Below are 17,914 nucleotides of genomic sequence, written 5' to 3'. Positions count from 1 at the left end.
AATTAGTATTAAATTTGTGACTTGATTTTTTCGAAAGGAGGGGAAATCTCCTCCTTTTTTGACTTGTGGACTCCATGTCATTCTTCAGTCAAATAAGTCCAAGGTAGTGTACAGAGTCTGTAGAATCAAAAATGAAAAGTTATGTTCCGTGATTTAGCCGAGTTTTCTAATGTTTAAACCAGTCGTAAAATGTTATTAGATTGTATTAGATATTTAGTTTATTATATTAGACTATTGTAGGGGCTGAGAGGCATTGTTTGGATGTTTGTCTTGTTAAGATAGCTAGGCTACATACATTCTGTCAAAATGTTGAAATTGCAAGGTATGTTGTGAGTGTATGCTAGAGAGTAGAGGACCTTGTGCTGAACCTTGGGGTACTGCTAGAATAGGCGTAATAGAAGATAGGTCTAAACCCGTTTCAGATAGAGAAATGTCTATCGGAAAGGAATGAGGTAATTACTGGGTGTAAGTATTGTCTTGAGTTTCAATAAAAAGTTCTTGATACCAAAATCTGAATATAACCTTAAATCTTGTAAATGTTTATATGTTTATCCTTCTTCGTAAAAAATTTAGGTTATCGACGTGATTTTGTTTTCGTTAGAATCAGTTTTCAGGATTGTTTAGAAAACAAACAGCACCCTAGTAGGCACATGCCGCTGGTAAATGAATTAAAATTTATTTATTTAAATTTAATTATAATTCTAAGAAGATATTTTTTTTTAATCAATCTTATTTAAACAATTTATTGATACTTTTACTTTTGCAGGTTTTATCCCTCAATTGGTTTCCTGGTTAAGTCAGAGCGATTGATACTTAAAAATTAAACGATAATAAAATTGATTAAATAATAAATTTATACATATAAAAAATTTATTCAATTAAATTTAGATTTTCTATAATAAACTTAAAAATTGTTGTCATCTCAGATGGATTTCTTTTGGTTTTATATAACTCTCATATAACTTTGGTGAAACTTGGTCTTATTAATAACGTTGTTTGAAAATTATCTTTACTTCTCAATAAACCGAGATAAATAGATTGTTAGGTTTCAAGAGGTCCTACGTATAGAAACACGTAAGAAAAGAGTTTAAAGTCCAAATTTCCTTCCCAAACCTAAAGGAACCTTAACTCGCTCACCGCCCCTTTCCTCTCAGACAGCCATGAGCTGAGGATCTCCACGCTCCGATGAGCGGGATAACAACTCTTCACTCTCCCGCCCATTAGGAAATTACCCATATCTTCAAAATCTTCACCCTCGATGGTCCTTTAGTGTCGCACTAATTCCTTTCGAAACTAATCCTCAATTTCGATGTCACATATTAATTTATAACTCACCAATAATTCATATTCAGGAAACGAAACATTTGCAATGTTTTTTAAATTATGGGGAAAAAATGGTGGTTTATTTATATAAGCACGTTTTGCACACGATAGTCGACTTTTCAAAAATTATCATGTAATATTTTTTTCAAACATGAAGGAAGAGAAATAAAATTTGGCTTGTGGGCTTTTCAAGGGACCTATGTGTTTGAAAACAGAGAGAGCATGTTACTCATTTTTTCCATTCTGCTGGACAGAATGGACTTTATTGGACAAAATGGATAATTAACGGACAATTATTAGTCTTTGGGAACTAGTGTAGATGATGAGCGACCACGAGCGCTGTCGTTGGCGGATAAGAGTAACACTTCCCCTCTAACTATTCTTATTATCCCAACTGTATTGGGATGCTAAATATACAGCACACTTATATCTAGTCAGACTTTTTTTAATTCTTATAAAATAGGCATAGTAGAGTTAACTTATAATAAATAATAGTAATATATGATTTTTTTTTTATCATTTTTATTCCTGTATTTTTTTAATATATTTTCCCTCTTAGCCCGATAGATGTTTCCTTTTTTTTACTTCTCTTTTACAAATATAGAATAAAATTAAAATATAATATATACATATAAAAACGTTTTAAATTTTAAAAAATAATACATACACATAAAATTGCATTTTTCGCACATAAGTACTTTATAATTAAAATCCTTTAAAAAAATCTACAATTATCTACAAGGATATAACAATATAGATAAATATAAAAATTTTAAAAAGTAAATATTAAAAAAAGTGATATATGTAATATATAATTCATAACTACTTCCATATATATATAAAAATAACAAATGAAATGCCATCCTTGATCGCGTACATTTGACAGTCGCTGAGCAATAGACCAGTCTTGTTGAAGAGCTTCCCTTGGGCCGCGGATTAAGCCTAAACCTCGATATTTGCTCGGAGCATAGATCGCCTTGGGGGTGTTCGCAGGGAGCCCTACAATAGCCTAGACACTCCTTCGAATCATTATCTCAGAACACAGCTTTGTGGGGGGAGCAGTTTGGAGAGGATAAGTAAGACCCGGGAATAAATAAAACTTTGATAACTGTCTTTTGAAGAAAACTAGTATTTCCTATTAGTCTAGCATTTCCAAATGCAGTACCCTACTTTACATGCGGAATCTTGAAGTAAAAGAGAGTAAAAGAATCCATTGAAGATGTTGGTTGAGAACTTTAATGTAGCAATAGTACCACGCCTCCAAGCATGCTAGATTTCGTTTAGTCGAATATGTACTAAATATAATTTAGTATATTTCATAGATAAAAGTCCTTCTAAAGAATTTTTATTCTTTTTTTTTCCTTTTTTATTTTTTTACCAGTAACTACCTGCAAACGGTATTATTGATGTAAAACGGGAAACGTTGGGATGATTAGGTTTTCAAACGAAAGAGGAATCCGACCCAAGAATGTAATTAGTATGTGTGATAAGCACTTAGAAGTAGGTCGCTGCTTCCCTAATCGTCCCAACTGCTTAGTGCTCAAGCATGTCTGCCTTAGAATACATTTCCTTCTTGTTCCTGAAAGAAGTTCTACTTGTGAAAACTAAAAAATTTTGTTGTAATAATAATACTGTCGACTTAGTAGTTGTGAAATGAATTTAAAATATTTTAGTAATCCAAAGTATGCAATAATTATGAATTTTTTATCTTGTATTTTTATTGAAATTTACAACTGTACATATATCCAGTAAATTTGATTTTAGCTTATAATGGAGTGATACAGGCGTGTAGAGAAACTACCAATTGGTAGCCCTCTAATGACGTTTTTACATTAGCAGGTCTCGCGGCCATCTTCTTTTCAGGCGATGGATCAGGAGTAGAAGAGGAAGCAAGGTTAGAAACTAGTGGGTTTGGGTGGTTAGGAAGTTTATAATGGAAGAATTGATATCTGGTTCGGGCTAGATCGGTTGCATATGGATCATTAAGTTCTTTATGAATGATTTTCTATGTGACAAAGTAAGGAGCATTGAGGATTTTACGAAGGATTTTGGATTGTAAGGATTGGATACGAGAGGAATTCCAGGGTTTAGGGGAGCCCCAAAGCTCAACTCCTGTTTCAATGGTGTGTACATATGCCAACTAAAATTTGCCACGTATAATATTTTTTTGTGAAAATTCGTATACAGTAAAATCAGTACTGAACTCCCTTCCTTAGATGGAGAGGCTACAGCTTAATATTTTTAATGGACTGTCCAAGCCCATGTTGGTAAATTAATGAATTACTATTATCAAATGCATTTCTGGATAAATAACATAAACCTGTTGATTATTAAAATACCCACAAACAAACTCTTTAATCCTGAAAACAAATTGTTTATCCCTGAATCTATTTTGTCGTGAAAAAAAAATAATATGATGATTAAAATAAAATATATTATTCTAAAATATAAACTTCGAAATATGATTAATATCTTTCACAAAATAAATGCAGTAAAATTTTCTTTGCTTGACCTGCACTGTAATCTTCAGTTTTTCGAATTATTCATATTCTTTATAATATTTTTGATAATATAAAGAGAAATATTAATATTAACCCGTTTAGGTCGATACGTTGAGTAAGGTTATATCCTAAATGGTACAAGGAAGGCGGAGGTAGAAAGCCCCAGAGAAGAACGCTCTGATTCACTCGAAGTTATGTTATTGCTGAGCCGGCTAAACACAGGCTCACTGTATATAATTCCAAGCTAATACAGTGAGCAGAGCGAGCGGAAGTATCCCTAAGACCAACAAGTAGCGCCTTTCTGAGAACTGCCTTCTTTGACCAAGGAACATCTTCTCTTTGCCCCGTTCACTCCTAAGTTAGTATATTCTTAGTATGTTTTTAGCGTCATCAATGGAATAGTTTCAGTAATTATAGTAATTATTTACTTTCACTCCCCCCAAAAAGGCGGGAACAATTACTTCTTGACCAGACTGTTAGTCAACAGGGAATTTTTCTCAGTAGGAGGAATTTCAGGAGGGGAATGGACGTTAGAACGTATTACTGAAGGAGTAAGAAAAAGTTCCTATTTGAAAACAATTTAAAGGAAACAAGAGGAAATAGTCTAATTAAGTCGACCCAATAAATACAGCAGAATCTTCGGATTGATATCCAAAGAGCAGATTAAGAGTTAAATGTCAAACTTCAGAATTATACCTATGGGAAAATTAGGACATTAACAGACATAGAAATATGGGATCATTAGATGTAATCTGTCAATAAAAAAATTTTATATCCTCACTCAAACATTGTAGCGACGTCCTATATTGTACAAACAATATAAGTTAATGCGTATATGAGTTCTCTAACTAAAGCGAGAAAGAAATTTTCCCTCTTAAAAGGCGGTTAATATTGTAAACTAACCTATATAGTTATCGGCGTACAGTCTGGTTAAAAAGTAATTGTTCCCGACTTTTTTGGGGGAGCTAAAGTAACATATTACTATATTTTTATATATATATTAAATACAACATATAGTACTGTATTATAACGTTTATTTCGAAGAAAGAAGTATAGATGGTTTTTCTTTCAAGATTCCCAACCAGAGATCCGCGAGCCTCTCCCAGGGTTTTCGCTAAATAAATTAGGAACGGTTCATTCCACGTTAACTTAACACAGTAAAATAACTAACATAGTAATTCTTCGCATATTGCACAAGTGTTGTTGTGTAGGTATGATAATAATAAGGGGTGCCACCATTTTTCTACATCTACCAAAAGGGTTCCACCTTTTTCCTACTTCCATAAAAAGGGTTCTGCCGCCAAAAATCTTAGGGAGCTACTGTTCAAAGATGTTTCATCAGAATTTTGAAACCAACTGAAACTGGCTTCAAAACAAAAATTGAAAAAAATAACACCAACATGTTGGATCTTTTTTCCCACGTTAAACAAGAAAACTAAAATTTAAAAAAAATCATTCTATAAAAAAATGAAAAGTGATAAAATTCCCTACAGAATATTTAATATCATTTTTGGCCAACACAGATTGACAAAAATGCCTAATGTTGGAAAAAATAAGAAACTTGTGTGATTTTTCACGTTGAGGTTCCAATGAAAATAATTCTTAAACAAAAATAACAGAATTATTTGAGATATTTTTTAAACTGTACACTATGAATAGTGAGAGAAAAATTGTTTCCAATCAGATAGGTAAATGATTTAGTCTGATTTTTTTTTTTTTTTTGGGGTTTTTTTTTTATCGTACATTGTATTGTCAAAATTTGAAATTGGATAAAGTCCTAAGTTGGCTGTATGAAATATTTACGAGGATATTCAGCATTATATCCAGTAAGTAATTTAACAGGAGAAAGTAAAGAAATCCATAAATATTTTTAGGCATTACGCCAATCTGGAACTTATTGAAAGTTTATATAATTAACTTTCGTTATTTTTATTTTTCAAAGAAATATACCTTAAAAACATGGTCATATGATTAGCAGCTTGTAAAATTTCAAGTATGTAAGTTTCAGAATAACGGTGTAGTTAAAATTTCAATTTACTTACAAATAATATTGATTTTGATTGTATGTTATAATGACAAATTTTTTACAACTTTTGCATGCAAAATTATAAAAATATAATGGACTAAGCATGCATTCGACAATTCATCCTCAAAAGAATTACCACGATTCCAATTGAAAAGATCCATCTTGGACACAAAAACGCGCTAAAGAGCTCTATGATGATATAGAAAAAATTATCTAGGATTAAAAAAATAACGGATCATAAATTTTAAAATTAAAATATGTTTTATATATATCTACATTATACCAAGAATATTTATATTATGCTATGTATTTAATATAGGTTTTAAAAATTGTCTGATAATATTTAAGGTTTGTTGTGTATTTAGCAAGCTAATACATCTTAAGTTAAGCAGCACATCTTTTATGATAAAGTGCCTATCCCTATATAATCCCAGCGAGGAGTGAAGATTTATACTTTATCCAGAAAAACTATTTTAGTAAAATTAGAAGATTCAAAGATAAACAATGGTTAACAACTGGCATTAGCTTAATTATGGTGTGATATTGTGTTAGTCTTGTAAGATTATCGGTTGGATTCTAAGCGACCTTGAGAGTTTTCCATAATGTTTTATGATTTTACATTCCTAGATGCAAACATTTGTGGGTACTGGAAAGAATATATTGGACACGAAAAAGAAACCAGCAATAGTGCAGTACCTATTTCTGTTCGGCCAAAAATACATTCCCTTTAACTGTATATTAAATCACTTAAGCTTTATGTTTTCTTTAAACGAAAAAAAAAAATTAATTAAAAATAAGTAAATGCTAAGATACAATGACGTGTCCCCGTGATTCTACTGACTTTGATCCCGTTACTGTTACATAATGGAACTGGAACTCCATGCTATAAAGGACGGTTACGGTCTCGGAAGTAGGGTGTACCGAATGGGCTCTGGCCAGTATATCCCTTCCAGTGAGGTAGGTCTTCCAGGGTGACATCATAGCTTAGGTGGCTTTACTGGGTATTCCTCTATGGTATGGCTCACCGCATTGTCATACCATTCAATATCTAAAGGGGCCTCTACATGTTGGCCAAGCCATGGCGAACTCAGACATGCGCGAGCATGTGGATGGGTGGCTTGTACGAGTTGGCCTAAGCTCGTTGCCGATCCGTCGAGAGACGGTTTTTTGGGCACAGATCAAAGGGGTTCGTGAGAGCGCTCGTGTATCATCTCCACCATTGTTCTTCGTCTAGTTGCCTAAACTGAGAGCTGTTAGGAGGTTAAAGGTGTTTGTTGGTACTTTTTATAAGTTTTATATTTAATCTTATTTATTTATATTTAATTTCCTTTCATTTTATTTTTTTTATAATAAAAATAATATAATCCCAGTGCAATAGCTGAAACCTCTTGTACGTCCGCCATGCTTGCCTCTCTGAATAACACTGAAATGTGGATGGTCCGCTCTTTGTTTACCGAGCATTTGTACAAGTCTCAAATTCGTGGCGAGCGGCCAACATGTGGATCCGCCTTAAAATATTGGAATTGTGGGTCTAAGGGAAAAAAGAATATGTATTGTAGTAATATGATATAGAAATTAATTTAGTAATATAAAGTAATAATACACATACAGTTTTTTTTCATATTTTTATTGTGTGAATGAAAAATATAATTTTTTTTTTAGTTAGTCTTTAGTTATAAACTTAGTGTGAAACTAAATATTAACCCTAAATCCATTAAGAATGTTATTAGAGCTGACTGAATTTTAAAAAACAGTCTACTGCATGAGATGTAATGAGAAAACTGAATTGAACGATAATTAACTTAAAAATATAAAAAAGAATGAAACAGATTAAATAAATATGAAAGATAAAATTAATACAAAGGAATCTAAGTGTAATGCTGCCTTTTAAAAAACTCTATCGTAGGAACTACTAAAGCTTGTATTTTAGCAAATTTACTCTATTTTAAATGATCTCCTATTAGGTGTTATAGTGTTGTAGGTAATTTAAACATAAAGCTTCGAATAAAAAAATTATTTTTTTTTTTAAACAGTTGCCATTTGGTATTCCCCCAAGTATACTTTGCAGACTCATCAATTTTGACTAGTAACTATATATAATAATTAAAGTAATCAAAAATCGAGGTTAAATAATTGACATTTCCACCGGGTTCTTGAACCCAGTCATTCTGCTCATCATCTCCTACTCTCAAATTCTCAAACTCTCAAAGGTTTATGTTCATTAATTCCGAATCGGAACCTTTTTCCTTTAGGACTATATATAGTGTAATTTCAATTAAAATTATTTTTAAAAATTATATAACGCTTTTTTACATGTGCAATAGTATTTTACAATTTTCACCATCTTGTTTGAATATTCAGATATAATCGTTTTTTTTTTTTTCAGTTATACAAAATAAGACCAGCATTGAGCAGTCATATGTAAATAGTTGTTGGAGCACAGGCATGACTAAACAAAGTCAATTTGTCTTCTTATTTACTGTATTCTTCTTTTTGTTCAAACAATCTCTTAGTTCGCACTGCCTTGTACATTATTCATATCTTCGGTTTCTCTTTGCAGTCACACCACTTATATGGCACCTTGAAAATTGCCAATGTAAATTAGCTTTTTTAGCTTCATAATAGTTGAATAAGGATCTTGTTTGTGTTAATGCACCTTTATATTGTATAGAATTGAGTATAAGCACTGAAATAGATATTTTCGTCTACTTATTGCACCATCATAATACATAAATTTTAATTTTACGATTCATCACCACCCTATGAGAATGGTGTCAAAACGGGAGGATTAAAATGATTCCGATAAATTCCACCAAATCACCGTTACCCTTCGTCGTAAGCCCATGGCCTCCTGCCCCGCAGCACCCTTTAATACCCCATTTATTCCTTTCAAACAGGTCCGTTACCTAGGATTAAATCTGGACAAGCTACTAACTTGGGATGCCCCATACAAACAGGAAACTACTCGTCAATTACAAAACTTACTAGACAAACGGTTTAAACTACAAGCTAATTACAAAAGACTCATTTATATGACTATGATAAGGCCTATCTGGACTAAGGAAGTTGAACTTTGGGTTCCACTAAACCATCGAATTCCTCTAGTATTCAATCTTTATAATCCATCAATAAATCAATCGTAAAAGTTTTAATGCTCCTTTCTTCGTCACCAATCAAGTTGTACATCAGGACCTTATGTAGCCGATTTGACCAGAACCAATTCGAATCCTTCCAATATAAACTCCCTAACCACCTGAACCCACTTGTATCTAACCTGGCTTTATGCCGTTTTAATTGTATACGCTTTTTAGATATTGCTCGATTAAACTATCTTAAGGTTTCCTCTTCCCGTTTTAAGCGAATATTTAAAAAGTGATACAGGACCGTCACTCTCCGGGGGTCTTAGCGGGGTGGGTCCGGCGGGGAAGGATTGCCTTTTTTGTGTGTTATAATCTGGTAATATGGTGACTTCTATAGTAACATCAGACTTTTTAAACAGACAATCATAGCGAGTAGGTTGGTCGATGTACGACATGTCACCTTCATGACCTGATGATCCTCTTAGGTATCTCAAAAGAAGATGGCCTCGGGCTCTCTTCTAGAAATGTTACATTCCAATTAATGGATAGATTCTCCAAATGTCTGTATCATGGCATTATATAACTAACATTAGATTTACTTATTGTATATATTTTTAACACAGTTGTAAATATCACAAAAAAAAAATTTAACTTTTAAACGATTCGTTGGAATATTGATAAATCGATAGAACAGTTTGAAATGGACCTAAAAATTTTCAAAAGAATATTGATGTAAATCGGAACAATTGTAAATGGTGTGACAAATTGCCATGAAACATCTCCGCTTATGTGCTATCAGTGAACAATCCTGGGTTACTTTCCAAACCCTGTCTCTCGAAAGAAAGCTTTTATAGAATGGTTTTTAAATTGAAAATCCAAAATCGTTTATTTAAAACTCTGAAACGAATTCCTAAAAATCTACAGTATACTCAAACGTCAATTAGTAATACAGAGAAATCTCTCTTAGTGGACATCCTTCTATAATGGATACCACTCTAAACGGAAATTCTTATTTGAACCCCTTTATATTACGGGACCCCTGCCATCGGCAAGCGGACAACAATTTTATTCTCCATCAGAACCTTTTACTCCTCTAAAACAAATAGTGTACTATCATCAAGCTTTTACCCCAGACTGTCCAGGCATCCAAATTTATTGAGGGTGGGTAGTGGCAAAGGACGAAGCAAGGACTGATAGAAAAAAAAATGGTTTAAAATATTATTTATTTTATTTCCTAGGAAGTTGTTTATTCTTTATATATTAAGGTCAATAAGTGTTACTCCAATGTATCAATAAACATGTATTTTATTTTTTTGTTTTCAAATATTGCTTTACTCCTGTCAAATATGGATCTGACAACCAGCAAAATGTCAGATCTATTTAGAAAAATAATGACATGTAAGGTATGGAAAAATATACATTTAATTAATTATATAATCGATTAGGCATGTTAATTATGGCATTATTTTGCAAATAAGATTTGAATATTTAAAACTACTACTACATATTGCTCTTTAATAAGATTAACTAATAACCACTGAAACTAGAAACAATATTTACTGATAACCACTGAAACTAGGAACTAGATTAGTTGCTTTATAAATTACTCAGGCCTAAATAGTTTATTTGCCTTGTTTCGACAAAATGTTCAATGAGGGAAGAAATATCAATGTTATTGGACTGACCCCAGACTAACGGTACCGTATCCTCCTACGGTATCTCACGTCGTTGGGGTATCAAAGGGCCGTGAGATGCCATGGACAGGCATTACGGATCGATGCCGCGTCACGGATAAGAAAAAACTGGTGTTTATAAGATAGTAGGGATCAGATTTCGATATCGATTTCTCTTCGATAAATTGTCTTCGATTTATTCAATTTCATTTTTTAAAAAAATTAAAATAATAATAAACTATTGGAAGAAGATAGTTTACCGACAGCCTACATTTCGAATCCTTTAAGAATAGTAATAAGGATAATAGCTTTGTAAATTCTAACTTTTAAGTTTTTGGTAAGAAGGTGCGAGCTAAGTTCAAAATCGAAAAAATACATTTCACACATTTAATTTCGTCATTATTTACTCATAAATTTCGTATTTCTAGGTACTGTGGAACCTAAATATTTAAACCTCTCTGAATGTGTTTCTGCCTTTGTCTATTTCTATACCATCTAAATTGTTGTCGTTTCTGCTGCTAAACATATTTTTTTTCTATATCCATATTTATTTCGAGACCTGGTTCCTTACTACATTTTATCAATGTTGTATCAAATTTTAATCATCAATCAGCAAATCATCGGGATACTCAAACATGTATATTTTATCATCCAGAGTTAAACCCTTCTTCTTATATCACCTTTCTAATAACATATTCTACTGCTAGATTAAATAAGAGGCGTGGAAGAGAATGGCCTCGTTCCAAACCGAACCAAATACCACCTTGCTGTTGAAACTATGATATCGCGTAGGAAATAGTTATATCCTGGATAGGATTTCATCCTCGTAGGAGAGTTGATATCCTGGTATCCATTTGTTATCCAGGTGGAGGACTTTCGTCCCTATCACAGGACTGGACACCGTTGTAACGAAAGCGACAGGACTTGCTACACACAGCCAGTTCCTGTTGGACACAATGGCACTAAATCTCCTGATGTCATCTCTCACGCAGTTTCTAATCGAATGTGAAAGTTTCATTGAAAGGATAACTTACGACAACAGCTGTCTGATCTGTTTCAAGGATTGTATTGGAAAAGTTTCTTCTGACTACAGTAGAATTTTTATACTCCTATGGTAAAGTTAAATGTGTAGCGATCAACTAGAATATTCATGCAACGTCATGCTGAAGTAGTTTTGTTATGATCCTTCTTTAGACTTTTAATTATTATATCTATTATTCAGTCCACTTTTCAAATTATTTAACCCAATATCTCACTGAATCTATTACATTTTGCGTTACTTATACATCTAAACACGCCATTACTTTCTTCTCTAAAGAATTCAAAGATACGCGTGTTTGTATCCGCAGTATTGACCTACAAAATTTTCTCATAATCTTAGACGACTCTACATTAATTCTAAAGAAATATCATGTCGTTTTTCAATTTTAGCCACTTTTTCAATGTTGCTCGATTTAACTGTTTTTTATTTAACTTTGTCTCCTATTCCCGTTTCAAAGGTGATGATACAAAACCGTCCCCAACTCGGGGTTTAGAGGGGCGGGTCGGTCGGGAAGGATTGCTTTGTTTTCTGATAACATTTACTGGTACATTGTTATTAAAGTGTAATTTTCGAGACTGTTAAGTATTTTTTATTTTATTTCATCAGGATGATGTATATATGAATTTTTGTTTTCAAATATTTTAATATACAAGATGTATCGTTGTTAATCCTCCTAACCGCTATAATTTTTGGTGTCGTTCAATATTTCTTCATTCTATCTCTTGAGAGTTTTGCTGATTTTCTAATCATCTCCAGTTCTTCTACAGCACACCTCAATATGGAACTTCCATAGGAATAGGATATTTTTTGTTCAGATTTTAACAGAAAATCAGATTTAAAGAGGAATTCATGTCTAGTATTATTATAACTTCTTTTTATCTAACGTTTCCTGAAGGAGTGAATCAACTAGAACCTAAGACAAATATAAGTTGGGCAAAAAAACAGGTCTGTAGGAGAATACTACATTATTAAATGTACTATAAACATGTCTAAAAATGTACTTTTAAACAATTTAGTTTACAAATATTTTTCTAATGTCGGAAGTGGGTATGGCCCGAACATCGTTCGATCTCTGGTTTAGCGGACCGTAGGCTTCTTCGGGTTTGGACTCACTGATCGAAACATTCTTCTTCAGGTTTGGACCCACTGATCTAACATTCTGGAAATTCGTAGAACCCACTTGATACTTTCATTTAGGTCTTTCCAATTTGGGATGACTCAGAAAATTCCTTCCTGACTCACGAAGATTAGAGATATCAGCCTACTTAAGAAAAATTGTCTATCACGGAACATGGATGTCTCCTGGTGAAATCTACTATTTGCGGTGAACTTAGTGGGTTGAATTTCGAGTGGGCTAACGCGTTGGTTGGGATCATGCTTGATTCGTTCTACTTCACATTGCACTTTTTATATTTATTTATTATTCTTTTATTAATTTTCACCATGACTAGTAATTGATGTTATTTTATGTTATTTATTACTGAATATCGAATTAACATTCTTTATAATATATTAATCTGGTTGTGTTTTTTGTCATTGTCAGTCAGCTTTCATTTAGCAGTTCTCTCTATAGTGTGCTCATCTACCGATTTATTTTAACTTTTCAGATTGTTTAAGTATTAGGGTCACGTAATATGTTTCTGGATATGCATAAAATGAAAATTCTATCGATTTTAAGATCACTCACACATAGATTTATTTTGGCTTTAGGTCTTTCTAATGTATTAGGTTCTCTTAATACGTTTTCGGAGATACAGAAAATTAAGATGCTACCTATTATAAGATTGAGAACATCCATAGCGATTTATTTTACTTTTCGGATTTCTTCGAATGTTGTGAAGGGTGTAGAAAAGTGCTAAATGAATTAGATTAAAACATCATAAAATCGATACCATTCTTCATTGTTATTTTTTTGAAAACTGATTACAGAATTCTAATACATTAAAATAAATCGCGAGCGAGCGATCTTCAAATCGACAGTTACTTTATTTTCAGCACGTAGGAAAATGTGTAAAGAGGCCTTAACATGTCAAAAATCTACAAATTTAAAATAAATCTATACCCGATCGTAAAAAAGAATCTTTATTTTCTCTTCTTCCAAAAACATACAACTGGTAATAGCTGGAACGTGGAAGGTTATCTTGGGCCGGCATAGTGTCCTAGGCTAATAAAATTAATAAAACAATTAAACGACAATATTAACAACTATATACTAACTATGTCATTTTTATTGTTGAATTTCATGTGTATATGTACCAATGAAATTTACAACTATATAAAAACCATTTCTTTTCTTTTTTTTTTGTCGTACCCTTCATGAATAGTAATAACATTATTAGTCCATACATACACAATAAACGAGGATTCCAAGTAAGTCTCTTGTCAAGATGGAATCTTAAGTAGGGAATATTTTCAATAGGCTTTAGTGAGATATTAAAAAAAGATACTGTAGAGCAGAAGAGTAGAGGTTTACGGCGGAGAGTAAAGGTCATCTGATAAGATTTTTGATTGTCCAGTTGTGACACCATTCTTCAATGGATGATATGAGTGACAACAGAGTTTGCAATGCAGTAGTAGGTTCATTGGTCACTACATATAATAGTAGTACACATGTGTGGTCAGCGTTTGTTAGGGTGGGTGAGGGTATCAGCTGCATAAACCAAAGCAAACTTAGTATAATATATTACGATAATAATCCTTAAAATATTTTCTTGTTTCTTCTTCGGAATGTTGTCTGAATCGTGGGTAAATTTGTTTAAGTGTTAGATTTATGACGTCTGAATTTTTTTAACTGTTATCTTAATTCTTATACTTTTGTTGACCAGTCACGATCTCAGGACATAACAAGTGGCCCCCGGACTACTATCCAGCTTCCTGGTCCTCGCATAGCCACCAACCCTCGAGACCCCACCCCACCTACTCGAGACCTCGAGGCCCACCTACCCCTTCGCTCTCCCCCGAACCACAGCTCACACCACGCACGGCCGCCACCAGCCATAAAACAGTCTACCCACCCGGCACTACACTTTACTTTCACGGCGGCGTTGACCCATTTGTGAAAGTGAACGAGGCCGGCTAGCCGATCCTTGTGTCCTCTATTCCTCTCCATTTCTCTTTCACTTCCGCTTCATCCGGTTCCTCGCCTTTCCGTTACAGTCCTGCGTTCCGCCGATCATGTTGCCAGGCCGACAGGTGAGACTGCTTCCTCCTCAGTTAATTATAAGTAGCAGTTTCCTCGTTATATTATAACAATAGTTTAAAACTCCATACTCAATTATATATCATTCTAAGGTTCTATTGTCACGGACCATCTATAGTCAAGGGGATTAAGGCGTCTATCTTAGCAGCCTCGTTACTGCAGCGGTGCCAGTTTGAATCTGGCTGGGGAGTCGACTTTTATTTCAGGGCAGTAGCACGGAATAAAAACATGATCCACCTCCCTACCATGGTTAAAATAGGGTGATAACCTATAGATAAGCCTCCCGTATATCTTTATAATCTTACTGAACAAAAATTTCTCTTTTTTTAATGGAATGAAGTTTTATTTTATAAACTTAGCGCTACTTTCATACTTTAACGTTAATGATCATTAAACATAAAATAAAATACACAATAGTCCTCTCAGAAGAGAATCACGAATCCTCTGTTTGTTATTAAGAATTTCTCATTTCTTATTTTCCGCGATTTAGGTGTAATGATCTTATCTTCCTGTAATTGCATTATTCATTAACAATTTTCTTACATCTACGTGTTCTAACCCACTTCATGATCTCACAACAAAATAATATTAGTATGAATATTTCAAACATTTATAATTATCAATTGTAATAAATTGTTTTATACATATAGACCTTAAATATCATATTGACATTCTATTCTTTTCTTTAAACATTTCATCTTAACTTCATTTCTTTACATTAATTAATTATTTTACATAATATTTCTGTGCTTGTCAGAATTGTTATGTCGTTATTAATTAATTAATTATTATTATGTCGTTAACTATAAATTTCATGATCTGTTGGAGAGTCTGAACTGCAATGAACTTCGATGTATTAGGGTTTAACCAATCTCTTGTTTTTGTTTCACTTCATACCAGTTTCAATTTACATGGATACATAGGAATTCAGAAGCGATAAATAGAAACAACCATTTTGTTTTCATGAATTTTTTTTATAATAATTTAATATTACAGATAAAAATATAATGTAATCCATAAAATATAAAAAATACAAAAGTTGATAAAACTAAAAAAAAAATAAGGTACTTACTCCTCGTCAACAAGCAGATAAATAACGTTTTAAGCGCGTCGGAGAATAGTTTGTGAGTATGGAGTTTGTAATGGCAAGATGGGGAAGATGGAATCTGCATTACATATTTGGAATTAAGGTTGTTGTGGACTATTCTATTTGTGACACAATAAGGAGTATTGAAGATTTTGTAAAGGACTTTTGATTGAAATGATTGGAAGTGGAAGGAATATATATCCTTTGGAAAAATAATGAATTGTAATATATATAAATATATAATGACAGTATATATAATGTATTGAAGTTTCATTTCAAGTTTGTTTCTACAGCTAGGATGGCCTTCGGCAAGAACTCCTTCCTGACCGGTTTCGGACTCGGGTTCCTCGCCTTCGGCTTGAAGAAGCTCCTGCTGCCTCTGTTCATCGGCGCACAGATCGTAAAGTCCGTCCTGGTGGCTCTCTTCCTGCCGACCATCCTAAGTGGAATAGGAAAACTGGTGAGTTACTCAGCCAATAAATATTTGACATGTGATAATTTTAAATAATAAAAATAAATCATTAAAAACAGTAATTAAAATAATATATATAAGAAATAATAATAATAATAATAAATATGTAGTTGATCAATGAAAGAAACTAACAAAAACAACTAAAATTTATAGAATTAATATCTGAATTATATAATTAAAAAATAATAGTAATACAAATAAATAAACACAGGGTTTTAGTATAGCTCTAGTACTGATCACCACACATAATGTATTATTTATCAATAAAAACAGTTAAAAAATAAATAACAATTAAGTAAGGGTTGTTTGGAGCTCAAAAGTATTTAAAAAATATGACTATACTAATGTGAAAATTTATTAACCTACTTATGGCCAATTGACAACTGAAGATCTCACCGATACTCAAAATCTTAGAATGCGACTCATGAATTTTAATTGTGAACACTTAACGACTACAAATCCACTTATTCTGGATAGACCCGGAAGCTTAGAGGCCGCTGAATTACCTCTTACTTAGCAGATACTTTGAAAAGGTTGTCCAGGCCAGTCAGTCATATCAATCATATCCTAACACATCATCAGGATCGGTGGCTTTTGGGGGCAGAATTTACATCCAAATGTGAAAGTTTGGCCTACATCCTTAAATCAGATATAGTTAGCACTTCACTCTGCTAACTAACGCAGCTTATACAATTAGAGGATGAACAAAATCAAGTCTTGGATCGATTCTCGTGTTCAATTTCTAGATAAATAATGATCATTAAGTGGATTAAATCCAAGTTTTTTACTTAATTAATTTTTACAGATGATGATTATATGACAATGTAATAAAGATTTTTAAAAAAGGAAAATTATACTTACACAAGGTAGTTTATTGATACATTTAATATTTTGTGTGTTTATTTATTAATTTTTTTATCTCTCAATTATTAATTAATAACTATGAGAAAACTGCTAGATGGAAAAATTCATATATAATAATATTTTGATAAATAAGATTGCTAGTATAATATTTATGTGTATGGTAATTTCAATTATAGTATTATTTTAATTTAAAAAATAGATTGTTATAAAAATAAAATGATTCATATGAAATTATAATGAAATTTTTAATTTTATGTTGATTTGAAATCGACGGTCGAAACGTCATCAAATTGATGAGAAAAGGGTAGTAGGTGTTTCAAGGGTATTTTTATTTCCCGGAAATCGTTGTAGAGATAAAAACTGATTTTTGTGTAATTTATTTTCATTTTTAGAAAAGTGACAATCCTTATAACGGAAATAATTACAGATCTCTTAAGGGAAAAAAAGTTTTAAACTGATAAGTAGTTCATTAGGGCAAATGTTAAAAATTAAAATTTTTTTTTTAAACACCTTGCGAAAAATATACAATAAAATACAAAACGCATAGAATTGTTTTAGAAAGCACAAGAAATACAACTACACAAAGAACAATAAAAAATACTTGATCCAATAAATAACTATTCCAGGCATTATAGAAAAATTAATTT

The 17,914-nt window shown here is 32.4% G+C and overlaps 1 protein-coding gene across 1 annotated transcript in view; it reads left to right on the top strand.

The window, feature by feature from the left end:
- LOC106681029 (uncharacterized) overlaps nt 1–17,914 on the top strand; it is a gene marked incomplete at its 3' end in the record, with an annotated part of 68,197 nt that overhangs the window by 39,003 nt on the left and 11,280 nt on the right. Inside the window, 1 exon segment of the mRNA XM_067053579.1 lies at nt 16,225–16,391. Within this exon segment, the coding sequence (XP_066909680.1) occupies nt 16,225–16,391 (167 nt within the window).

Source organism: Halyomorpha halys, unplaced genomic scaffold, assembly GCF_000696795.3.
Source record: "Halyomorpha halys isolate HHAL.00 unplaced genomic scaffold, Hhal_1.1 Scaffold305.1, whole genome shotgun sequence".
In the NCBI taxonomy this organism is placed as follows: domain Eukaryota; kingdom Metazoa; phylum Arthropoda; class Insecta; order Hemiptera; family Pentatomidae; genus Halyomorpha; species Halyomorpha halys.
The sequence above is the reverse complement of the archived record's forward strand: the minus strand, read 5'-3'. Positions and strand labels throughout refer to the sequence as shown.